This window comes from Saccopteryx bilineata, chromosome 4 (genome assembly GCF_036850765.1).
Source record: "Saccopteryx bilineata isolate mSacBil1 chromosome 4, mSacBil1_pri_phased_curated, whole genome shotgun sequence".
Lineage (NCBI taxonomy): Eukaryota > Metazoa > Chordata > Mammalia > Chiroptera > Emballonuridae > Saccopteryx > Saccopteryx bilineata.
The window spans coordinates 107,506,826-107,534,368 of NC_089493.1; the positions used below are offsets into that span (position 1 = coordinate 107,506,826).

The window sequence follows — 27,543 nt, forward strand, 5'->3', positions numbered from 1 at the left end:
CGGGTTCGATTCCCAGCCAGGGCACATAGGAGAAGTGTCCATTTGCTTCTCCACCCCCACCCGCTCCTTCCTCTCTGTCTCTCTCTTCCCCTCCCGCAGCCAAGGCTCCATTGGAGCAAAGATGGCCTGGGCGCTGGGGATGGCTCCTTGGCCTCTGCCCCAGGCGCTAGGGTGGCTCTGGTCGCGGTAGAGCGACGCCCCGGAGGGGCAGAGCATTGCCCCCTGGTGGGCAGAGCATCACCCCTGGTGGGCGTGCCGGGTGGATCCCAGTCGGGCGCATGCGGGAGTCTGTCTGACTGTCTCTCCCCATTTCCAGCTTTAGAAAAATACAAAAAAAAAAAAAAAAAAAAATTCAGAAAAAAGAGAGCAGACTCAAATTACTAACATCAAGATTGAAAATGGGGCCTTTATTAGTGAATTTACAGATATAAAAAATGATTTTAAGAAAATACTATAGACAATTAATTATATACTGATACATTGGAAAACTAGGTGAAATGGACAAATTCTTGGAAACATACAAACTATCAAAATTGACTCATGAAGAAACAGTAATCTAAAATATCTGTAACTAGCAAGTAGATCAAATCAGTAATATAAAAACCTCCCAACAACAAAAAAAAGCCCAGGACCATATGGTTTCACTGGTGAAATCTACCAAGTATTTAAAGAATCAATACCAATTCTTCTCAAAATCTTCCAAAATATAGAAAAGAACTCTTCTTAATTCATTCTGTAAGACCAGAATTACCCTGATTCACGAATCAGACATGTAAAGAACTCTTATAAATCAACCAAAAACAAACAATCCAATTCAAAAATGGGCAAGGCCCTGGCCAGTTGGCTCAGTGGATAGAGTGTGGGCCTGGTGTATGGACCTCGTGGGTTCAATCCCCAGTCAGGGCACACAAGAGAAGTGACCATCTGCTTCTCACCACCTCCCTCTCCCCATTCTCTCTCTTCCCCTCCCACAGCCAGTAACCGAATGGTTGGAGCGTTAGCTGTAGGTGCTGAGAATAGCTCGGTTTATTTGAACATCGGCCCCAGATGGAGTTGCCAGGTAGATCCTGGTCAGGGCACTTGTGGGATTCTGTCTATCTCCCCTCTTCTTACATTAAAAAAACAAAACAGGCCCTGGTCGGTTGGCTCAGTGGTAGAGCGTCGGCCTGGCGTGCAGAAGTCCCGGGTTCGATTCCCAGCCAGGGCACACAGGAGAAGCGCCCATTTGCTTCTCCACCTCTCCCCCTCTCCTTCCTCTCTGTCTTTCTCCTCCCCTCCTGCAGCTAGGCTCCATTGGAGCAAGGATGGCCCGGGCGCTGGGGATGGCTCCATGGCCTCTGCCCCAGGCGCTAGAGTGGCTCTGGTCGTGACAGAGCGATGCCCCGGAAGGGCAGAGCATCGCCCCCTGGTGGGCAGAGCATCGCCCCCTGGTGGGCGTGCCGGGTGGATCTTGGTAGGGCGCATGCAGGAGTCTGTCTGACTGTCTCTCCCTGTTTCCAGCTTCAGAAAAATACAAAAAAAAAAAAAAAAAGATGCAGGCGCTGGCTGGTTAGCTCAGTGGTAGAGTATCAACCTGGCATGTGGAAGTCCTGGGTTCAATTCCTGGTCAGGGTTCATGGGAGAGGCGACCATCTACTTCTCCCCCTCCTCCTTTTTTTTCTCTCTCTTCCCCTCTTGAAGTCATGACTCAACTGATTCAAGCACATTGGCCTGGAGCTGAGGATGGCTCAACAAGCCTCCACCTCAGGTGCTAAAAATAGCTCAATTGTCAGCATGGTCCCAGATGGGCAGAACATCGGCCCCAAATGGAGCCGATCCCAGTAGGGGCACATGGGGGAATCTGTCTCTGTATTTCCCCTACTCTCAAAAAAAAAAAAAAAATACAAATGACAATAAATACATGAAAAGATGTTCAGGGTTTTTAGTCATAAGGGGAATGCAAAATCAAAATTGCAATGAGATACCACTTCACACCCGCTAATGTGGCTATTATTTTTTTAAAAAAGAAAAATGAGCCCTGGCTGGTTGGCTCAGTGGTAGAGCGTCGGCCTGGCATGCAGGAGTCCCAGGTTCGATTCCCAGCCAGGGTACACAGGAGAAGCGCCCATCTGCTTCTCCACCCCTCTCCCTCTCCTTCCTCTCTGTCTCTCTCTTCCCCTCCCACAGCCAAGACTCCATTGGAGCAAAGTTGACCCGGGCGCTGAGGATGGCTCTATGGCCTCTGCCTCAGGTGCTAGAATGGCTCTAGTTGCAATAGAGCAATGCCCCAGATGGGCAGAGCATCACCCCCTGGTGGGCATGCCGGGTGGATCCCGGTCGGGGTGGATCCCGGTTGGGCGCATGCGGGAGTCTGTCTGACTGCCTTCCCATTTCTAACTTCATAAAAATAAAAATATAAATAATAAAAAAATAAAATAAAAATGATGAATGTTGGCACGGAAGTAGAGAAACTGTAAGAAGCCTCGTGCGCTGCTCACTGGGATGTAAAATGGTGCAGTACTATGGAAAACAATATGGCGGTCCCTAAAAAGATTATACATAGAATTATCATGATCTGGTTTCTATACCTAAAAGAACTAAAAACAGGAACTCAACAGATACTTGTATATCAATGTTCATAACAACATTATTCACAATAGCTAAAGGTGAACAACTCAAGTGTCTATCACATTGAGTTATAAACAAAATGCACTATACACACATACCATGGAATATTATTCAGCAATAAAAGGCTAACAGATATTACAACATGGATGAGCCCTGAAAACATGCTCAGTGAAATAAGCCAACACACAAGAACAAATATAGTATGAATCCACTTATCTGAAATATCTAAACTAGGCAAATTCATAGAGACAGAAAGTAGAATAAAGGTTACCACATGCTGAATGAAGGAGAAGTGGGGAGTTATTGCTTAATGGGTACAGAGTTTCTGTTTGGGATGATGAAAAGGTTCTAGAAATAGTAGTGATGTTCATACAACACTGTGAACGTACTTAATGTCACTGAATTGTACACTGAAAAATAGTTACAATGGTAAATTTTACGTTGTTTATTTTCCCACAATTTAAAAAAACAAAAACATTTTTTGTTCTAAAATGAAGTTTAAGAAAGCTCAGTTAGCAAGCCTATATTGATAGCAAACGGAAATGGTGTCAAAAGAACTGAAGGTTGACTTTCAGTACAAGCTGGCAGAACTAAACCAGTGTTTCTAAAGAGGAACTACTACAGGAAATCATACCAAAACTTGTTAGGTAATTATGTAGTCTAATGATAAAAAGGTTCTGTAATTTAGTGACAAGAACTGCACAAAAATATGCAAGGAATCAGATGGACCTACTTTTGAAGTACCTGGGTATCACACTTAGGGTTTATATTGCTCAGGGTTCCAGGAGGTGAAGAAGAAAGCTTTTCTTCTTCTTTTTTTAAACTTAAGTGAGAGGTACGGGAGATAGACTCCTGCATGCACCCCAAATGGGATCCATGGGGAGACCCCCATCTGGGGCTGATGTGCTGCCCCATCTGGGGCTGATGCTTGCAACTGAACTATTTCTGGCGCCTGAGGAGGAGGCTCCATGGAGCCACTCCCAGTACCCTAGGCCAACATGCTGGAAACAATTAAGCAACTGCTATGGGAGGGGAAGAGAGAGAGAGAAAGAGAGAGAGAGAGAGAAAGAAGGGGGAGGGGAGGGGGAGGGCAGAGATGCATATGGTTGTTTCCCCTGGGAATTCAATGCCCTGAGTGGGAATTGAACCCTGGACTTCTACATGCCAGGTCGACACTCTACCACTGAGCCAACTGGCCAATGCTGAAGAAAGTTTTTCAATGAAACTTTGACAAGGTTCTTCAAGTTAGAAAAAGAAATTGGGCCCAAGTGAGTCCCCTAAGTGGTGATGGCTGTCACAAAGGAAAAACAAAGTAAATGGGTCTACTCCGGTGCAGGTATGGTTGATGTATCAAAAATTGTTTGACAGTCCACTGAAGGGATGTCCACATCAGTGATACCCACAGATCTATAATAACTTAAGAACTAACTTATTTAAAACCAACAGAAAATTAACAGATAGAAATGCAATTTCCTGACAGAGGAATAAAGAAACCCATATAGCATAAGGGCATTGCCTAGAATGTAGTAAATGTTCTTATATATAAATTATACTAGTTATTATCACTGCTACTGTTAACTTTGTACCACACCCAAACCATAGCTGTCATTTCTGTTAATCTAATCAGGGCTAGGCCTCTCATAGGTGTGTAGCTGAACTTCAGTTAACTACATGAGATATCAACATCTTTGAATAGATGCCCAAAGAGACTTAGACTATGTTTTTCAAATCCACTTGCTGTAATTTCTTGGTTCTAGAACAGCAGTTCTGAACCTGTGGGTTGCAACCCCGGCAGGGGTCGAACGACCAAAACACAGGGGTCGCCTAAAGCCATCGGAAAATACATATTACATATTTTATTTAAAAATGTATTGTATAATAAATATAACCGCTGTTCTAGGGAGTCCAAAGATTAGAGGTTAGAGCAGGGGTCCCCAAACTACAGCCCGCGGGCCACATGCGGCCCCCTGAGGCCATTTATCCGGCCCCCGCTGCACATCTGGAAGGGCGCCTCTTTCATTGGTGGTCAGTGAGAGGAGCATAGTTCCCATTGAAATACTGGTCAGTTTGTTGATTTAAATTTACTTGTTCTTTATTTTAAATATTGTATTTGTTCCCATTTTGTTTTTTTACTTTAAAATAAGATATGTGCAGTGTGCATAGGAATTTGTTCATAGGCACCCTGTGTAAAAAGTTTGGGGACCCCTGGGTTAGAGAATCATAAAATAAGACCTAGCTAGCCTGACTGGGCGGTGGCGCAGTGGATAGAGTGTTGGATTGGGAGGTGGAGGATCCAGGTTCAAGACCCCTAGGTGGCCAGCTTGAGCGCGGGCTCATCTGGTTTGACCAAGGCTCAGCAGCTTGAGCCGAAGGTCACTGGCTTGAGCAAGGTGTCACTTGGTCTGCTGTAGCCCCATGGTCAAGGCACATATGAGAAAGCAATCAATGAACAACTAAGGTGCCACAATGAAGAACGATGCTTCTCATCTCTCTCCGTTCTTGTCTGTCTGTCCTTACCTATCCCTCTCTCTGACTCTCTCTCTCTCTGTGTCTCCATAAAAAATAAAATAAAATAAAGAAAAAAGACCTAGCTAGTAGGTCTTTGAGAGTACAGAAACTCTAAATTGAAGGTATGCTCCATTATTTGAGTATAGAATGGAGGCTAACCATTATTAGAGTTCCTGTGTGACAATAAGTTTGTAAATAATACACATTTCTCTCCTCATATCAACTCTGCAAGTTACACATTTTTCAGAAGATGAAATCAAGGGTGAGGGAAGTTATATCATTTGCTCATGGTCACACAACCAGTAATGGCACAGCCAAAACGTTAACTGTTTGCCTCTGAAGCCCATGTACTTTCCATTCTTCCACTCCATTACTGGACTGAAGGAAGAGCAACAACACTATATTGACCCAAGGGTGTTTCAGAGCTTTAAGTCTAGGCAGTCAAGAAGTTCCTAAAGTGCTAATTACTTAAACACATTTTAGAGTAAAATCAAATCTGTGGAACAGCAGCAAGCACAGAACAAAGACAGAGTGGAAGTTAACTACAAATCTGTAACAGTGACAAGCAAAATAAGAAAATAGTCCTTTATGAGAATATTCTGGAATGACATATACCTCTTCTCTAAAAAGCTGTTTCTGTTTTAACAATCATTTATTTTAATAGATATAGTTCAATTTTATCTCAATATACAAAATCATTAAAGCAACAGGAAATTATAAAACATTCGAGAATTGAAATATATGCAGAATTTTTACAAAGCATTATTAAGGTTGAAGATAAACAGGTAACAGCGAAAGGAAAGAAGACTAGAAGCCTGGGAGACATACTTGCAGAAGGACTCCCTCTCTGTTCAGTCTCTAACTGGAGTATGTGGAGTCTTTGGCACACTGTCCACCTGCACTGCCTCAGAACATTTTATTTTCTTGAATGTTTATTTTAAAATGCTGTGCTTAGATGATTACTTTGGTTTTATAGGTAGAAATAGAGTAAACCTGCTTAATTTGAATTTTAGAATTTAAAAAACTCAAACCAAAGGAGGTTATGTGCTACCTCATTTTAAGTAGAGGAAACTAGACTAGTCAATAAGTCTGCTACTTCACCCCAGACTGTGAATTTTGTTGATTACTTTTGAATAGGGAAGAGGAAGTCAGAAAGCTTTAGCTTGTAACGCCTCACTTTTTAGACAAACTGATCAGAGTAGCTCAAAGAAGATTTCATTTTGAAATGTTTCAAGATTCTTTATGGGCCCTGGCTGGTTGGCTCGGTGGTAGAGTGCTAACCTGGCATGTGGAAGTGCTGGGTTCAATCCCTGGTCAGGGCACACAGGAGAAGTGACCATCAGCTTCTCCTCCCCTCCTTCTCCCCCTTATCTCTTTTCACTCTCTCTCTTCCCCTCCTCTATTGATTCCAGCATGTTGGCCCCAGGCCCTGAGGATAGCTTCCTGCAGCCTCCACTTCAGGCACTGAAATAGCTCAGTTATGGCCATCAGCCCCAGATGAACAGAGCATCAGCCCCAGATGGGGGTTGCCAGGTGGATTCCAGTGGGAACATGTGGGAGTCTGTCTCACTATCTCCCTTCCTCTCACTTAAAAAAAAAAATTAAAAAAAAAAAGACTCTTTATGGACCAGAGAACCAAGTCTTATAATTTTTCTACAATTGGCATTTCACTTATTATAAGCCTTAAATATCACAAGATAACAAAAATTATTAGATTCTTACTAAAGAGTAAATCTACTTATTAAAAGATACATAGTACAAATAAAAATCTTGGGAAAGAACATACTAGATATGACATATGGATTAAATCCTTCATATTTCTACTAATTTTCAAACACCTAGGTATTATCAGCATGCTGTTTAAACTATTTAATATTCAAAATTATCTTAAAGCTACATGAGTTAGTTTGAAGTATCAATCAAATTAATTAAAGCTTTAACAAAATACTTTAAAATTCCAACTAGTGTATTCAGATTACTATGCATGCAAAATGTGGGCTCAGCTTTATGTTGGCCTGATATACTGATGCCAACATGTAAGAAGCTATGATAACCTTGTGAGGAGGCAAGACCAATGCATGAAGATTAAGTATCAAGTGACCTTTTGTTTTCAGCACCATAGTACTAATTTAGAACACTTAAATAGGCCTCAATGTGAAAGATGGATAAAGGAAGAGGAGTGGGCTTCTTGCTTCTTCCTGCTATCCTGAACAAAGATAAGAACAGTCACAGCCTTGGGATGATGGAGCAGAAAACAAGAAAAAGCCTGGGTTTCTGATGATTTTGAAGACCCGCATACCCAGTCCTGCACTACAACTCTGTACTTAGTTTTACATGAGAGAGAAATTTCTATTTTGTTTATGCCACTAAAAATTTTCTATTATGTGCACTAAGTCAAATTCTGGCTAATAAGAAAAAACAATATGCAATTCATTAGTTCTACAGGCTATTTTTATTAAACAATAATCACTTTTTGAATATTTTCCTATGTTAAGCTTATTTTGAATCAGTACAGTCTTCTTCAGTTCAGCCAATAAAAGTTGAATAAGCTTTATTCAACTTGAAAGTTATTTTATTGACAATACAGACTTCAAGTCATATTTGTTTCAAGAAGCTGAAAATCAAAAGAAAGAAAATAAATTTAACAACCTATGATCTGTGGCTGTGGCTGTAAAGGAGCAGCATAAGGAATACTTACGATGAAATGTGTATCATGATAGTATAATATCAGGTCCTGGCTGTGATAAAGAACTACAAGTTTTCAAAAACAGTAGTATTATTGGGGGAAATTCTGTAAATATTAGTACATGAGACTGGCAAACTAAAGTAGGTTCATTTGTTGGAGCTCACTGAAGTATAGATTGGTTCTCTAATCAGAAGGATAACCAGAGAGTTCTGTGTAATGTAAAAACTATTGAAAAAAGAGTTCCATTCTTCAGTTTGTTTCCATATCAACTATAAACATTATAAAAATTCATCTTAAAATCCCTACTTTTCATTAAAGAAGTTCAATATACTGGTGTTCTCTCTTATAACCTGTTAGATGACTTCTACACATCAAAATACAGTGCATAAAAATAAGAATTTGCAAAGAAATGATTACATATACAATTAACAAATCAAGATTTGTAGGGCACAAGAAAGGTGTCCCAGGATGACCTCCCAATTTATAGTATTATAATCCTTATTTATAATAATAAATAGTAAATAAGGATTCCAAATTATAACTGTTAAACTTGCAATGACAATCAAGGAGTCAATTAGTCTGTAAGTATAGGTCTCTGGTACATACAACACAATATCTATCTAAAGATGGTTCCACTCTAACTTAGAATTCCCAAAAGAAGATAAAACTAAAACTCCCAGCTGTCTCAAATAGCCTCCTATTTTTTTAAAATAATTTTATTTTTTTAATGGGGCGACATCAATAAATCAGGATACATATATTCAAAGATAACAAGTCCAGGTTATCTTGTCGTTCAATTATGTTGCATACCCATCACCCAAAGTCAGATTGTCCTCTGTCACCTTCTATCTAGTTTTCTTTGTGCCCCTCCCCCTCCCCCTCTCCCTCTCCTCCCTCCCCCTGTAACCACCACACTCTTATAAATGTCTCTTAGTTTCACTTTTATGTCCCACCTACGTATGGAATAATGCAGTTCCTGGTTTTTTCTGATTTACTTATTTCACTTTGTATCATGTTATCAAGATCCCACCATTTTGCTGTAAATGTTCCGATGTCATCATTTCTTATGGCTGAGTAGTATTCCATAGTGTATATGTGCCACATCTTCTTTATCCAGTCATCTATTGACGGGCTTTTTGGTTGTTTCCATGTCCTGGCCACTGTGAACAATGCTGCAATGAACATGGGGCTGCATGTGTCTTTACGTATCAATGTTTCTGAGTTTCGGGGGTATATACCCAGTAGAGGGATTGCTGGGTCATAAAGTAGTTCTATTTTCAGTTTTTTGAGGAGCCACCATACTTTCTTACATAATGGTTGTACTACTTTACATTCCCACCAACAGTGGATTAGGGTTCCTTTTTCTCCACAGCCTCTCCAACATTTGCTATTACCTGTCTTGTTAATAATAGCTAATCTAACAGGTGTGAGGTGGTATCTCATTGCAGTTTTGATTTGCATTTCTCTAATAACTAAAGAAGATGAGCATCTTTTCATATATCTGTTGGCCATTTGTATTTCTTCCTGGGAGAAGTGTCTATTCATTGTCCTCTTCCCATTTTTTTTATTGGATTGTTTTGTTTGTTTGTTGTTGAGTTTGAGTTCTTTGTATATTTTGGATATTAGGCCCTTATCTGAGCTGTTGTTTGAAAATATCATTTCCCATTTAGTTGGCTGTCTGTTTATTTTGTTATCAGTTTCTCTTGCTGAGCAAAAACTTCTTAGTCTGATGTAGTCCCATTCATTAATTTTTGCCTTCACTTCTCTTGCCTTTGGAGTCAAATTCATAAAATGCTCTTTAAAACCCAGGTCCATGAGTTTAGTACCTATGTCTTCTTCTATGTACTTAATTTTTTCAGGTCTTATGTTTAGATCTTTGATCCATTTTGAGTTAATTTTAGTACAGGGGGACAAACTGTAGTCCAGTTTCATTCTTTTGCATGTGGCTTTCCAGTTTTCCCAGCACCATTTATTGAAGAGGCTTTCTTTTCTCCATGTGTGTTGTTGGCCTTTATCAAAAATTATTTGACTATATATATGTGGTTTTATTTCTGGACTTTCTATTCTGTTCCATTGATCTGAGTGTCTATTTTTCTGCCAATACCATGCTGTTTTGATTGTCGTGGCCCTATAATATAGTTTGAAGTCAGGTATTATAATGCCCCCACCTTCATTCTTTTTCTTTAGGGTTGCTTTGGCTATTTGGGGTTTTTTATAGTTCCATATAAATCTGATGATATTTTGCTCTATTTCTTTAAAATATGTCATTGGAATTTTGATGGGAATTGCATTAAATATGTATATTGCTTTAGGTAATATGGCCATCTTGATTATATTTATTCTTCCTAACTAAGAACAAGAACAAGGAATATTCTTCCATCTCATTATATCTTTTTCGATTTCCCTTAACAATGGTTTATAGTTTTCATTATGTAAGTCCTTTACATTCTTTGTTATGTTTATTTCTAGGTATTTTTTTTGTTGTTGCAATCGTGAAGGGGATTATTCTTTTGAGTTCGTTCTCAAATGTTTCATTCCTGGCATATAGAAAGGCTATTGACTTCTGTATATTAATTTTGTATCCTGCAACCTTACTGTATTGGCTTATTGTTACTAGTAGTCTTTTTGTGGATTCTTTGGGGTTTTCAATGTATAGGATCATATCATCTGCAAAAAGTGATACCTTTACTTCTTCTTTTCCAATATGGATGCCTTTTATTTCTTTGTCTTGTCTGACTGCTCTGGCTAGAACCTCTAGTACCACATTAAATCAGAGTGGAGAGAGTGGACAACCCTGTCTTGTTCCTGATTTAAGGGAGAAAGCCTTCAGTTTAGTGCCATTTAATATGATGATAGCTGATGGTTTATCATATATGGCCTTTATCATGTTGAGATATTTTCCTTCTATACCCATTTTGTTGAGAGTCTTAAACATAAAATTGTGTTGTATTTTATCGAAAGCCTTTTCTGCGTCTATTGATAAGATCATGTGGTTTTTGTTCTTTGTTTTGTTGATATGGTGTATTACGTTAACCGTTTTAACCGTTTTACGTATGTTGAACCATCCTTGAGATTCTGGGATGAATCCCACTTGATCATGATGTATTATTTTTTTAATATGTTGTTGTATTTGATTTGCTAGTATTTTGTTTAGTATTTTAGCATCTGTATTCATTAGAGATATTGGTCTGTAGTTTTCTTTTTTTGTGCCATCCTTGCCTGGTTTTGGTATGAGGGTTATGTTGGCCTCATAAAATGTGTTTGGAAGTATTGCTTCTTCTTCAATTTTTTGGAAGACTTTGAGTAGAATAGGAACCAAGTCTTCTTTGAATGTTTGATAAAATTCACTGGTATAGCTGTCAGGGCCTGGACTTTTATTTTTGGGGAGGTTTTTAATGTTTTTTTCTATTTCTTCTCTACTAATAGGTCTGTTTAGGCTTTCTGCTTCTTCTTGACTCAGTCTAGGAAGGTTGTATTGTTCTAGGAATTTATCCATTTCTTCTAGGTTGTTGAATTTAGTGGCATAAAGTTTTTCATAGTATTCTACAATAATTCTTTGTATATCTATGGTGTCCGTGGTGATTTCTCCTCTTTCATTTTGGATTTTGTTTATATAAGTTCTTTCTCTTTTGCCTCCTATTTTTTTGTTTCTAATAAAATGCCTGGCCTGTGGTGGCGCAGAAGATAAAGTGTTGGCCTGTTTCTAATAAAAACTATCATTACCATATCAGGGTCATCAGGCACTAAAAATTAAAAACAACAATTTGGGGATGATTCTTAGTACCTTCCATGGCTGAGAACCAGGAATTTGGACCTTAAAAGGTCAGTAGAGTTAAGCTGACCAATGAAAAGCCTTTCTGAAAAAAATCTATAATAAATTTATGTTGATAAAAATTCTACAGTAGCCTGACCTGTGGTGGCACAGTGGATAAAGCGTCGACCAGGAAATGCTAAGGTCGCCGGTTCGAAACCCTGGGCTTGCCTGGTCAAGGTATATGTGGGAGTTGATGCTGCCAGCTCCTCTCCCCTTCTCTCTCTTCTCTCTGTCTCTCCTCTCTAAAATGAATAAAAAAAAAAAAATTCTACAGTTGATCATAGCCAAAAGGCCAAGAAGTGATGTGTGTTGATAAAAAAAATTCTATACTATCTTTGCACCTAAATAGGAAGGCTTCTTTTGTGCTAATTTATATTTTTCTCTGCCTTTACATTTCTAGTCAAATAACTCTTTTCTAAAAATTTCTCTTTGATTAAACCCACCTGGATCCAGTCATCGACATCCAAGCATGTACGTTTAAGTCAAAATAACTATTTTTCTTCATTTATATCTTTTGTTCCTACTATCTTCTCAATATATTTAGTATTTCTCTTTATCCTAAATATTTATGCATTATAATTGATTATGATTCACTAATACCATTTAGGCTAGTAATATATAAAAAAGAACCAAAGATAAAAAATCCATTTTCTCATTTCCAATTCTAGTATATATTAAGTGCCTACTCTCTGTATGATAGGTTTTTATGTTAAATTTCTCTTGCTTCATTAGACCAAAGTGCTTAAAGCATTCTGCCAATGCAACACAACCACAGGGAATATACTTCAATAGTTCAACTGTTAAGAGCTCTAGTTGACTGGTCACTATTTGATGCCAAGATCAATATCAGTTTGTGAGATTTAAAAAGTGTCTATAATCTTGCCTGACCAGGTGGTAGAGCAGTAGATAGCATGTTGGACTGGGACGCAGAAAACCCAAATTCGAAATTGAGGTCACTAGCTTGAGGGCAGGCTCATCTGGCTTGAGCACAGGTTCACCAGCTTGAGCGCAGGGTCGCTGGCTTGAGCAACAGGTCACTTGCTCTGCTGGAGCAGGCCCCCTCTCTCTGGGTCAAGGCATATATGAGAAAGCAATCACTGAACAACTAAGGTGCCACAATGAAGAATTGGTGCTTCTCATCTCTCTCCCTTCCTGTCTGTTCCTATCTGTCCCTTTCTCTGTTTCTCTCTCTCTGCCTCTGTTAAAAATAAATAAATAGCCTGACCAGGCTGTGGCGCAGTGAATAGAGCATTGGACTGGGCTGCGGAGGATCCAGGTTCGAGACCCTGAGATCACCAGCTTGAGCGCGGGCTCATCTGGCTTGAGCAACAAGCTCACTAGCTTGGACCCAAGAATGCTGGCTCCAGTAAGGGGTTATTCGGTCTGCTGTAGCCCCACAGTCAAGGTACATATGAGAGAGCAATCAATGAACAACTAAGGTGTTGCAACGAAAAACTAATGATTGATGCTTCTCATCTCTCTCCATTCCTGTCTGTCTGTCCCTATTTATCCCTCTCTCTGTCTCTGTAAAAAATAAATTAATTAATTAAATAAATAAAAAAATAATAAAAAGTATCTATAATCTTTATTTCACAAAGCACTTCTCAAAAAAATTTTGAACAGTGGTCTCTCAACCTTCTTGACTAGGTAATATTTTATAAATTATAAATCTCAATGGTATTGGGAATAAAATTTGGGGAAACCTACTACAAATGAAACTCTTGTGTAAATCCAATTCCACTATTTTACTGATTTAACCTACATGGGGAAAAGGTTTGTCAGTCAAAATTAAAGATTATTTGGGAGAAAATAAAATTTATTCTTTTCAAAGAGACTACACAGGCTAGCAAAAGGAATAACTTCCTCCAATCTCAGAAAAAAGCAATATTACAAGTAAGCTTTTTAGGATCCAACAGTTTATCAGTTCATGCAAAACCAATTAGAAATGGTACACATCTAAATGTTGTGATACAGGGAGACATCCAAACCATTACTAAGTGAAAAAACAGTTTTCTATGTTTTTTTTTTAATTTAGTGTAGTATAGAAAAAAGAGAACTATGTACTAATTTTTTGACAGTTATCTCTGAAGGGAGGACTTGAGAAATGCACTCTAGACTTTCATCTTTGTACTTTTCTGATTACATATGAATCTTTATAGGTAAAAAGCAGATATTTAAAAAATTATAAACTTGTTTTAACAAGCAGAGCATATAATGCTTTATTAAATTTAAAGACTTTGTTTTATAGAGCAGTTCTAGGTTTATAGCAAAATTGAAAGGAAGATATAGAGATTTCCCATATACTCCCTGCCCCACACAGGCACAGCCTCTCCAACTATCAACATCCTCCACCAGGGTGGAACATTTATTACAACTGATGAACCCACATTAATACATTATCCTTACCCAAAGTCCATCATTTACATTACAGTTCACTCTTGGTGTTGTATTCTATGGATTCTATGGATTTGGACAAATGTATAATGACATGTATCCATCATTATAGTACCATACAGAATATTTTCACTGCGCTAAACATCTTCTGTGCTCCACCAATTCACCTCTACCAAACCCCAACCACGGCAGCCACTGACCTTTTTACTGTCTCCATAGTTTTGCCTTTTCTAGAATGCCATAGCTGAAATCATAACATATATATATATATATATATACACACACACACACACACACACCCATTTCGGTTTGGCTTCTTTACTTAATAATATACATTTAAGATTCTTCCATGTCTTTTCATGGTTTGATAGCTTTTTCTTTTTCTTTCTTTCTTTCTTTTTTTTTTTTGACAGAGACAGAGAGTCAGAGAGAGGGACAGATAGAGACAGACAGGGAAAGAGATGAGAATCATCAATTCTTTGCTGTAGCACTTTAGTTGTTCACCGACTGCTTTAGCCAATGTACCTTGACCAGGGGGCTACAGCAGAATAAGTGACCCCTTGCTCAAGCCAGCAACTTTGGGCTTAAGCCAGCGACCTTGGCCTTCAAGCCAGCAACCCTAAGCTCAAGCTGGGTGAGCCCATGCTCGAGCCCATGCTTAAGCCGAATGAGCCTGCACTCAAGCCGGCAACATCAGGGTTTCGAACCTCGGTCTTCCACGCCCCAGTCTGACGCTTTGTCCACTATGCCACTGCCTGGTCAGAAGATAGCTCATTTCTTTGGAACATGGAATAAATCCATTGTCTAGATATACCACAGTTTATTTATCCATTCACTTACTAAAGGACATCTTGGTTGCTTCTGTTTTGACAGTTATTAATAAAGCTGCTATAAACATTTGTATTCAGGTTTTGTGTAGACTTAAGTTTCCAACTCCTATAGGTAAATACCAAGGAGTATATAACCTTTTTGAAAAATTTGGGTCACCTATCAATATCATGAAAATTAAAATGAAAACTGTAAATTGAAAGCATAGTTTCAATTCTGCAACGTCTTCTATGCTACTCAAGTATATACTGAGCCAGGCCAGTATACTTTGTTGTTAATGTTTATTCTATCTCGTGCTTTGCTATCTGGTGTCCCTTCTTGCCGCTGCCAGCATACCGACTTTTAGGAGTACCTTCTCACACCTGTTGCTTTAAATCTCAATGAACTCTTTCAGCTCTCCAAATATCTTGACTATGCTTGTAAAATGTCTGAAAACAAGTTGTCCAAAGCTCACTTTAATTTAAAAAAATTTACTAAATACACATATTTTGACTCAATTTTTCAGATTCTCTCAAACTATAGTCCTATCTTTAGAATGAATAACTCAACAATTCAAAATGTTTGTTGTGCAATTTCTACCTCCTTTCCCTGATCTAATTCTCCAGTTGCAGGATGGACAGGAGAAGATCAGTTTATCTTGCAAGCATTTGAGTCCTCTAGACTATAGCAACAACCTCCTAGCCCTTCATTAAGCAATGATTACTAGGTTTGCCAAAAAGAAATGATAAAGTGAAATGAAATTAAGATGACTTACAATCAGCTTTTGTAGTGTTTTTTAGAAGACCATTTACAAATGTGGGACAGATGTCTTCAAAAACAACTATATCTTTCTAAGACACTGAAATCATTAACTATGGGGTTTTCTTATAGTTTCAACAGGGAAATTTGATTCCAAGTAACAGGGGCTTAGGCAACTATTGGAGTCCCACATCACTACCGGCTCTCTCAAAACAAAAAGTGAAACAAAACAAAACAAAACTAAACAACCCCAGATGCATGACCCTCAATAAACATATTCAAATACTAACAAGATAATTACATCAAATACAACATTATATAATATAGCTTTAAAAAATTCACATTTATTATATCATTTCATCCTGTGAGATAATTTAACAGATGGAAAAGACTAAAGCTTAAAGAGTTTAAATTAGTTGCTCGGAGCCATACAGGCTAATTATAAAGGGCAGACTCCAAATCCAAGGAGACAGTGATACATTGCAAGAAATGATTTTGAAATGATTTAGCAAGTGGGCCATACCTGAATTTATATCCTACTACTGACTGTCTGTAAAGCTGGAACAGAAGCTCCACATCTATTTTGTTCACTGCTATATCTCCAATGTCTATAACAGTGCTAGTAAATAGCAGGAGATCGGTAAATAGAGGCTGAATGATCACAAAAATTATTTAACTTTTTTGGAACTGTTTCTTCATCTGTAAATGAAATATAAGTTTTTGCCTTATATCTGCTGATATATTGTCTACACAAAACATCTGGTAGGTATTTAGGAATTACTATATTTCCCCATGTATAAGATGCACACTTTTTCAAAAATTTTGGGGTCTAAAAATTGGGTGCATCTTATAGAGTGGTTGTAGATTTTTTTACTTGCATTTACCACTTTTTCACACAGATGAGGAGTTGTATGAATTTTATGATGAATAAAACTTGAGTTCAATAACTTTATGTAATATATTTTTTTCCCCAAATTTCCAGCCCCAAAATTAAGGTGCATCTTATACATGAGAGCGTCTTATACATGGGGAAGTATGGTAATAGACCTTGTCTCCCAGTTTAGTGTTCTTTTCACAAGACCACTCATTTTCTCACTTCTCCTATAGGCTCTAAGGAAGTAGCAGAGAACTAATGTCAGCATGATTGCCAGGCATGCGGGGTGGTAATCAGGATGGGGAAGGTGGCTCAGTCACATAGTTCTCTTTACTACCTCTGTCATAGCAATGACAAAGGACCTTCTAGAAGCTTATTTTAAAACAGAAAGTCTTGATGGAGAGTGAAACACCTAGTCTTTACTTGTAAGACACAAAAAGAAAGTGGGAAGGGGTACCTAAGGTCAAGAGACAATAAGAAAAGAATAGTGAGGTGAGAAGATACAGAGTACCTATGCTGACTAATTCAAACCCTATCCTACTTCTATGTAACACAGCATATTCTTTCTAGTAAACCTAATTCTAATGAATGAAGCAATCTTTTTTTTTTTTTTTTGTATTTTTCTGAAGTTGGAAACGGGGAGGCAGTCAGACTCCCGCATGCGCCCAACCAGGATCCATCCAGCACGCCCACCAGGGGGCGATGCTCTGCCCATCCAGGGCGGTGCTCTGTTGCAACCAGAACCATTCTAGCGCCTGAGGCAGAGGCCATGGAGTCATCCCCAGCGCCCGGGCCATCTTTGCTCCAATGGAGCCTCGGTTGCGGGAGGGGAAGAGAGAGACAGAGAGGAAGGAGAGGGGGAGGGGTGAAGAAGCAGACGGGCGCTTCTCCTGTGTGCCCTGGCCGGGAATCGAACCCGGGACTTCCGCACGCCAGGCCGACGCTCTACCACTGAGCCAACTGGCCAGCGCCGGATGAAGCAATCTTTAGGATCACTGATAAGTACTACCAACAGAGATAGAAACAAATGGAAGATGTTATTAACAAGTAGAAACAAAAGTTAAAAGCAGAGGGAGATGGTGCTGCAAGTAGTATTTCCCCCGCACAAAGATTAATAATGGCCATTGAGGTAGCTCAGTGGATAGACTGTATTTCCAGCATTCAGAAGTCACAGGTTTGATCCGTTTGATCACGGCACATATGAGAAGCAACCAATGAGTGAACAACTGAATGGAATAACTATTCGATGCCTCCCTCTCTCTCTCTTTCTCCCCTTTCCTCTCAATTCAATGGGGGAGGGGGGAGATGGTCAATGTGTATTATGAAAACCAAGTCTTAAAAGTTTGCAGAAAAATACCAATTTTCTATACTTGACAATTTAAAGCCTTCTTAAGCTAGAAGAGGTATGTTTCCTGGTGAATAATAAAATTGAAACTCCCAGATTTCTTATTTCTACAATTACCCTAATTTACCATTGTTAACAGCTACAACTACCTAAAGTCCATTGTTAGAGTACAACAACAAAAACTGCAAAACACAATGAACCACTACATTTCTAGATGTAAGCTATTCCCAATGATCTGTAAATCAGAGAACACTTTTGGCATAAGTCAAATAAAAACAAGAAATATAAAGAGAAAAAAAACTGTCCTGGTCCCCAAACATGACCCTATTACTCCTTTTGGTAACAGCAAAACACAGAAATCTGTTTTCTAAATATATCACCAAAAACCATAAGACATACAATACTTCAAACAGTATTTATAATTTGATCTCTTTTTAAAAGGGCATGTTGTTGGTGGGATTACTGGTGACAAGTTAATCTCGCCCTTACAAATAAAGATACATTTTTTCCCAGAAGTCAGTAGACATAAAAAAAAATTCAATTTTTACCATTTATTGCTTCTACGATTAATAAAAAACTTATCCAATTATTCATCAAAATCAAATCCAAACAGCTTTAGATCTTAATATAAACATCTCTTGGCTTTTTAAAATTCATGGATAGTAGAATCTAATAAGCAAAGGGGATTATTAATATTTTCAGATATTAGTCTGAAATTACATGTAAAGTCATGTTGATTGCCAAAATAAAATAAAGAACATCATTAAGTAACTTTTGACTAAATTTAAAATTCAAAAAGAAAAAAAACACCCCAGCATTCAGGTCAATAAAAGGGAGAAAAAAAAACAGACCAAAAAAACATTTTGCAGTCACTACCCTTAAAGTAAAGAAGGCGGCCCTGGCCGGTTGGCTCAGTGGTAGAGCGTCGGCCTGGTGTGCGGGAGTCCCGGGTTCGATTCCCGACCAGGGCACACAGGATAAGCGCCCATCTGCTTCTCTTCCCCTCCCCCTCTCCTTCCTCTCTGTCTCTCTCTTCCCCTCCCACAGCCTAGGCTCCATTGGAGCAAAGTTTGCCCGGGCCCTGAGGATGGCTCTGTGGCCTCTGCCTCAGGCACTAGAATGGCTCTGATTGCAGCAGAGTGACGCCCCAGATGGGCAGAGTATCGCCCCCTGGTGGGCATGCCGGGTGGATCCCGGTTGGCGCATGCGGGAGTCTGTCTGACTGCCTCCCGGTTTCCAACTTCAGAAAAAAAAAAAAAACATAAACAAACAAACAAAAGAAGGCTATAAAAAGTTTTAATGCAAATAAAGTTATTATGATAAATATCAGTGATTAGTCAGTCACAAATATTTAAGACTTTAGGAAAGCACTGATAATTTTTAATTTAGTGCACAGAGAATGTCACTTTAAATTTTTATGTACAAAAAAAAATCCACTTCTTTTTTCTTGAAGGCCTGTTTAACAGAAAAGAGAACTTAGTGGAGTAAATAAAACTCAGTCTTTATCAAAGGAATCGCTAAAAGCAGTAAGAAAAATAAGGTGTATTTAAACTATCAGGTAACATAATGAGAACACAGTAGATATGTTTATCTAAGGTTTTTTTAGTCTTAAATAAAAATGAAACTTCCGCCTGACCAGGTGGTGGCGCAGTGGATAGAACATCGGACTGGGTTATGGAGGACCCAGGTTCGAGACCCTGAAGTCGCCAGCTTGAGCGCGGGCTCATCTGGTTTGAGCAAAAGCTCACCAGCCTGGACCCAAGGTCGCTGGTTCCAGCAAGGGGTTACTTGGTCTGCTGAAGGCCCGCGGTCAAGGCACATATGAGAAAGCAATCAGTGAACAACTAAGAAGTCGCAACGTGCAACGAAAAACTAATGATTGATGCTTCTCATCTCTCTCCGTTCCTATCTGTCTGTCCCTATCTATCTCTGCCTCTGTAAAAAAATAAAATAAATAAATAAAAATGAAACTTCCATATAATGGAACTTATTATACAGTAAATAAGACAAGGAAAGTGATGTATGAAGCAAAGGACTGACCTTGAAGATATTTCAAGTGAAAAAGGTACAGCAGACAATATGTTACCTTTTGGACTAAAGGGGGTGGGAGATTTTGTGTGTAAGTGTGTGCATGTACATAGTTTTGATGGTCTAGACCAGTGGTAGTCAACCTGGTCCCTCCCACCCACTAGTGGGCGTTCCAGCTTTCATGGTGGGCAGTAGCAGAACCACCAAAGTATAAATAAAAAGATAGATTTAACTATAGTAAGTTGTTTTATAAAGATTTATTCTGCCAAACTTGGCGAAAATCCGACATAAAGTACTTGGCAAGTAATTATTATTATATGCTTTAACTTGCTGTAACTCTGCTTTACAAATTTTATAAAGTAAAGTTACTTCCCTACTTTATAAATCACCATTATTATGGAACCGGTGGGTGGTTAGAAAATTTTACTACTAACAGAGATACAAAAGTGGATGGTAGGTATAAAAAGGTTGACTATCCCTGGTCTATACAAAAATTAGCTTTAGAAAAATATATAAGAAACTTCTAACACTAGGGTTCTGCAGGGAGGCTAACAGGGTAGCCAGAGGATAGTAAATGGGAAGCTTTCATTTCAGCTTTTTGTATATTTTGATTTTTGAGCAATGGGGAGGCACGCATATCAAAAGAAGAAATTAAAAGTACTTTACCTTGCACCATTGTTCCTTATGACTTCCACAGTTTCTTCAACAAAATATCGATCCTTGACATATGCAAAAATATCATCACAAATTTCATGTAAGCGTGAGCGATGGGTAAGGTTGGTCAAGTATAAAACTGGAATAATTAGTGGCTCTGGAAAACTCTGTAGATTCTGTCTTGCTTTTTTTTCTGACTCAAGTGCTTCCTGATAGGTCAGTCCAGGTCTACCCGTCACAGCACAACTCCACACAAGACTGTTGCACAGAATGGTTCGTTCAAAAAAATCACTGATTAAAAAACAAGAATAAAAATCAATTATCTATCATTTCGCAAATTTTACATTAAAAGCTGATAAGTCACTATGTCTCGAATGCAAAAATTTACATGGAATCATAGAACTCAAACAAGGTTCTAGTAAATGGTCAACTTACACATAATACAAATGTAAGAAAAAGTATATTTAAAATACTTTGCAATTTAAAACTACATTCAGTCAAAACTGGACTTCGATTTCCACCAGTTTTAGAACTGAAAGAGCAACTGAAAATAAACTCAATCTTTCCTTTTCATTTTAAGTTTCAAGCTTCTTATTCCAAAGTAGTCAATACACCTGAAGTCAATTCAAGTACTATAAATTGTATTCATTTATATTTAACTATGAATTTTAAAAGGCTTTAACATAATAGCGAAACACTGGGAAATCTAAGTATATAACAACAAGAGAAAGGTTAAGTAAATTATAGTACTTCATATGATGAAAAATCATTAGTCATTATACAGTATAAGGAGAGTTTTTAAATAACATGTTAATAGGAAATATTGGGTTTTTATATATAATAATATGGTCTCATTTGTGTTGAAATAGAAGAAAAAGGAAAGAAAGGAAGAAAGAAAAAGAAAGAGAACCCAAAGGAGAAGAAAGAATTCTGGAATATTATACAAAAAGCAAGATAACAGCTCTAGAGTGAGGATGGGACTGGATGACCATTCTACTCAATCCTTTCTTGCACTATTGGAATTTTTTAATATGGGCATTTCTTTTAAAAAATTCTGGCCCTGGCCTGTTGCTCAGCTGGCTAGAGCATCGCCTGACATGCTGAGGCTGTGGATTCGATCCACAGGGTGCAAGAATCAACCAATGACAGCATGAATAAGTAGAACAGTAAACTGATGTTTCACTCTCTCTCAAAAAAAATTCTATGCTGTCACTTTTTATTTTTATTTTTAAAAATTTATTTAGTGATTTTAGCCAGAGAGGATGGGGGTGGGGAGAGAGAGAGAGAGAGAGAGAGAGACATCAATCTGTTCCTGTATGTGCCCTGACCGGGGATCAAACTGCAACCTCTGTGCTTCAGCCCAATGCTCTAACCCAGTGGTTCCCAACCCCCGGGCCACGGACCGGTACCGGTTTGTGGGCCATCTGGTATCAGTCCACAGAGAAAGAATAAATAACTTACATTATTTCCGTTTTATTTATAATTAAGTCTGAATGATGTTTTATTTTTAAAAAATGACCAGATTCCCTCTGTTACATCTGTCTAAGACTCAGTCTTGACGCTTGTCTCGGTCACATGATACATTTATCCGTCCCACCCTAAAGGCTGGTCTGTGAAAATATTTTCTGACGTTAAACCGGTCCGTGGCCCAAAGGTTGGGGACCACTGCTCTAACCAACCAAGCTATCCAGCCAGGGCTCTCCTGTCACATTTTAAATGCATGCAATCTATCATTTGGAAAGATTTCTCAGGTATACTAACTAGAAAAAAGTCAAATCATTGAATAACACAATCCCATATACATTAACTATAACAAAAATGTGTGTATATATACAAATACTATAAACAGATGCTCCATGTGGAGAAAGGAAGAAACTGGGAAGGAAGGAAAAGGAAAATTTATTATTCTAAATAATTCTACATTGTTTGAATTTTTATGAGCATGTGCTTGTATTATTTTTATAATAAATATATTTTGAAAAAGATATATCTTTATATATATGTATGCAAAAGTGTTAACGATGGTTGCCTGTAAATGGTAAGATATGCATATTTACCCCCTCTATACTCTGGTCTACTTTGTAATAACTATATGTAATCAATATAATTCACTGTTCTCTAACTTCTTCTCCTTACTGAAATCTCTCCTCCCATCATTCTAAATTATTAAAACTGTTATATGTTCACATCCTGGTTAGTATATCTGTTTAGGTAATCCCTGTAGTAGTCTGATCTCCAAAGATTCGGCGTAATTCCATTAAGATAGTTTCATTTGTTTATCTGTCTGTAGAACAACAACAAAAAAATGAAATCTGACGTCACGGAAATGGCGCCGTGAGAAGCGCGTCCGACAGCTCTCCCCTAAATCACAACAAATTTATCAACTAGAAACAGAAAAATTTATCCTCGGAGCATTCCGGAGTTCCACACAAACTGAAAGCAAAAGGACTGTTATCACTTGAATCTGAGAGACGAGGGTGTGGAGGAATCTACCGCAGCGACGCTCATTCAAGCCGCCAGGGAGGGCGCCCGCGGTGAGTCAGCCCATATACTTGGGAACCACAAGCCACCGCGAGCGGCCGACCACGAGCCGCCGCGAGCTGCCGCGAACCCCCTCGAACCCCCGCGAACCGCCACTGCAAGCTGCCGCGAGCCCCCGCAAACCGCCACCGCTAGCGGCCGCCACGAGCCGCCGCGCACGCGCCCAGTCCGGTTGAGCACTGCTGACGTTCCCAGCGGCCCGCACACTGCGAGTGGGGGTCGCCGGCCACCGGTGCCCTGAGCGCCCCATTCGCGCACGTGCCTTGGGCATTCCACGCGCCCAGGGCGCCCTACTGGCCCGCACACCCAGGGGGCTCCATTATCCTGCGCCTGGTGCGGTCCAGCCGCCAGCGGCGGGGCGAGCGGGAGAGGCTTGGGAGATTCTCTCCGTGGGCGGGGCACCTCACCCAGCCATTCAAGCTAACAATCAAGCGTTGGGGGAGGGGTGCGCGCAGGCAGCCTAAAATACCTTCGGAAACACAGCTGCGACCCAATCACTGAAATTAGCTTAACCCATAAAATCTGCGCACCCTCGGTTCTAATTGATAAGATCTCTCTCAGTTCAGCGATCCAAGACAAGAGGCGTGATATTTTTTAGTGCCTCTCGCTAAAGGGGCGGGGGCAACTTCTGATTGATAGAGCCTCCATATTCAGGGATAAACGCTAACAAGAAGGACTTGGCAGATAATAAGGTCTATACTACACTAGTCGTAAGCAGAGACTAGTGCCTCTTCTTCCCTGCAAAAACAGGCTACAAAGTGTGGAAAGCCTGGGTTGAGAGGTCCAACTAAATGATAGGCGCTGAACAGTCACCTTGACAACAATTGACTCCCACCCCCGCCTGATTACACTGGAGGCCCTGACTCTCAGAGCCTTTCCCAAAGCCTTGCACTGAGTGGGGATAGAGTGGGGATTTCCCAGCTCTTTGAGCCTCTTACTCCCCAGACAGAAGCAGTTGCAGCCTTATAGCTGGATCACCAGGCTGCTAATTCAGAAAGGGGGGACTAGGAGAGAGAATCCAGGAAAGCAAACTCTCTCATCGTTGGACCCTGCAAACGCCAACAAGCCTTTACTTCCAGCAAGACTAAAGCCAATTATATGACATTGCCATAGAATCCCATCAACTGCAAATCCCTAACTAAGAGTGACACAGGGGCAGAGCCTGGGGTACAGAGTCACCGACTAGGAAGAGGGAGAGAAAAGAAAAAGGAAGAAGTTAACCTCTCAAAATCAAGAAAAACCCACAGACTTTACAACTTGATCCACTAATTTTTTTTTTGTTGTTGTTGTTGTTGCTTGTTTCTTCTATCTTTTTGCCTTTATTTCCTCCACCTCGGTCCTTCTATTCTCTGCCCATCTTATGCTTCCCCTTTCTTGAACTACACTACCCATGAGTGTTGCATTTTATTTTTCTTCTTCATCCTCACCCTCCTTTAAGGTTATACTCCAAAACACTTAACTCTCACTCTCTCCTCTTTTGTTTTTTTTTTGTCTTGCTTTATTTTGTTTTTTTCTCCTCCTATTTTATTTCTTCCTTCGTTTTTCTCTTTCTCTTATTTTTTCCTTTCTATTCGTTTTTTCTTTTCTCATTTTACTTTCCTCCCATATAATCCTCAATCACGAACAAATTAGTTAATTTGGGACTCAAGGCTTTTTTTTGGTTTTATTTCTCTTTTTTGCTTTTGTTTTTTTTTTTTTCTCTCTTGTTTGTTTATTTTTGTGGCATTTTGGGTCCTCCCAACCCAAGGTCTCCATTGTATTTAGTCTTCGCTCCACTTAATACAACAGATTTTTACTTATTATTTTTATTTTTTCTTCTTTATTATTCTTTTTTGGTCCTTTTTTCTGGTTCCCTCTTATCCCTCTCATTATATCTCTTAGTTGACCATCACTTACAAGCAAATCATCTTATGCTTGTCTAAGATTTTCTTCCCTTTTTTTTTTTTTTTTGCATTTAGTAGGTCCCTACTCCCTTTTTTTGCCCCTTGAACTCTTCACCCCAAATCAGGCCCTCCATTATACGCACGATATTTCCCTGAGGAGGGGAGAGGAGGGAAAGAGAAGAGAGAAAAAAGGGGGAAATAATAAATTATTACTGTTTTTTTTTTGTGGGGTGTTTTACCCTTTTTTTTTTTTCTTTTTACTCTTTATTAATTCTAATTAGTGCTATCAATAAGACCACCCTCAGATGCCGATAAGAAAGAGGAAATCGAATATTATGGATACAAAAGAAAGAGAGGTAACACAAATAGATGTGGAAAAATCTATGGAGAAAAGACTTAACATATTGGAAGCCTTGGAGCTAAATGACAGAGAATTTAAAATAGAAATCTTAAAAATACTCAGAGAGATACAAGAAAACACAGAAAGGCAATATAGGGAGATCAGAAAACAACTCAATGAACACAAAGAATATATTACCAAGGAAATTGAAACTATAAAAACAAATCAAACAGAAATGAAAAACTCAATTCACGAGCTGAAAAACGAGGTAACAAGCTTAGCTAACAGAACAGCCCAGATTGAAGATAGGATTAGTGAAATAGAAGACAAACAACTTGAGGCACAACAGAGAGAAGAAGAAAGAGACTCAAAAATAATAAAAAACGAGAAAGCCCTACAGGAATTGTCTGACTCCATCAGAAAGAATAACATAAGAATAATAGGTATATCAGAGGGAGAAGAGAAAGAAAATGGAATGGAGAATATACTCAAACAAATAATAGACGAGAACTTCCCAAGCCGGTGGAAGGAACTAAAGCCTCAAATTCAAGAAGCAAACAGAACACCAAGTTTTCTTAACCCCAACAAACCCACTCCAAGGCACATCATAATAAAGATGACACAAACCAATGACAAAGAAAAAATTCTCAAGGCAGCCAGGGAAAAGAAGAGTACAACATATAAAGGAAGGCCTATTAGATTATCATCAGATTTCTCAGCAGAAACTCTACAAGCTAGAAGAGAGTGGACCCCAATATTTAAAGCCCTGAAAGAGAGGAACTTTCAGCCAAGAATACTATACCCATCAAAGCTATCCTTCAAGTATGAAGGAGATATAAAAACATTCACAAATACAGAAAAGATGAGAGAATTTATCAACAGAAAGCCCCCACTCCAGGAAAAACTAAGGGGGGTTTTCCAACCAGATTCAAAGAACAAAAGAAAACAACACCACAAGTAACAGCTCCACCAAGAACACAATAAAACCAAACTTAAACTGTGACAACAAAGGAAAAAAAGGGGGGAGAGGATGGAGATTAACAGTAGCAAAGGATGATGAAGTGCAGAAATACTTATAAGATAGGGTACTACAATGAATATGGTAGGTACCCTTTTCATTACTTAATGGTAACCACCCTTAAAAAAACCACCACAAAAACACTTGACTTAAAAAAGGTAGCAACAGAGGAAAGAAGTATGGAACACAAACAAACAAAAACAAATGATAGAAAAACAAAAGAGAAGAATCAAACAAGATACAAAACTAACAGAAAGCAATTTATAAAATGGCAGTAGGGAACCCACAAGTGTCAATAATTACACTAAATGTAAATGGATTAAACTTACCAATAAAAAGACACAGAGTAGCAGAATGGATTAAAAAAGAAAATCCAACTATATGCTGCCTACAAGAAACACATCTAAGCAACAAGGATAAAAACAAATTCAAAGTGAAAGGCTGGAAAACAATACTCCAAGCAAACAACACCCAAAAAAAAGCAGGTGTAGCAATACTCATATCTAATAATGCTGACTACAAGACAGAAAAAGTACTCAGAGACAAAAATGGTCATTTCATAATGATTAAGGGGAAGTTGAATCAAGAAGACATAACAATCCTTAATATATATGCACCAAGCCAAGGAGCACCAAAATATATAAGACAGCTACTTATTGACCTTAAAACAAAAACTAACAAAAATACAATCATACTTGGAGACCTCAATACACCACTGACGGCTCTAGATCGGTCATCCAAACAGAGAATCAATAAAGATATAGTGGCCTTAAACGAAATACTAGAACACCTGGATACGATAGACATCTACAGGACACTTCATCCCAAAGCGACAGAGTATACATTTTTCTCTAGTGTACATGGAACATTCTCAAGAATTGACCATATGTTGTGCCACAAAGACAATATCAGCAAATTTAGAAAAATTGAAATTGTACCAAGCATATTTTCTGATCATAAAGCCTTGAAACTAGAATTCAACTGCAAAAAAGAGGGGGAAAAACCCACAAAAATGTGGAAACTAAACAACATACTTCTAAAAAATGAATGGGTCAAAGAAGAAATAAGTGCAGAAATCAAAAGATATATACAGACAAATGAAAATGAAAATACGACATATCAGAATCTCTGGGATGCAGCAAAAGCAGTAATAAGAGGAAAGTTCATATCACTTCAGGCCTATATGAACAAACAGGAGAGAGCCGAAGTAAACCACTTAACTTCACACCTTAAGCAACTAGAAAAAGAAGAACAAAGACAACCCAAAACCAGCCGAAGAAAGGAG

The 27,543-nt window shown here is 38.8% G+C and overlaps 1 protein-coding gene across 3 annotated transcripts in view; it reads right to left on the minus strand.

The window, feature by feature from the left end:
• The window catches only part of BAZ1A (bromodomain adjacent to zinc finger domain 1A), a 130,335-nt gene that overhangs the window by 87,178 nt on the left and 15,614 nt on the right, over positions 1–27,543 (minus strand). For all 3 annotated transcript variants that reach the window (XM_066277713.1, XM_066277712.1, XM_066277711.1), the window contains one exon: positions 20,489–20,767. In XM_066277713.1, coding sequence (XP_066133810.1) covers positions 20,489–20,767 — 279 coding nt within the window. The remainder of the gene's footprint in view (positions 1–20,488; positions 20,768–27,543) is intronic.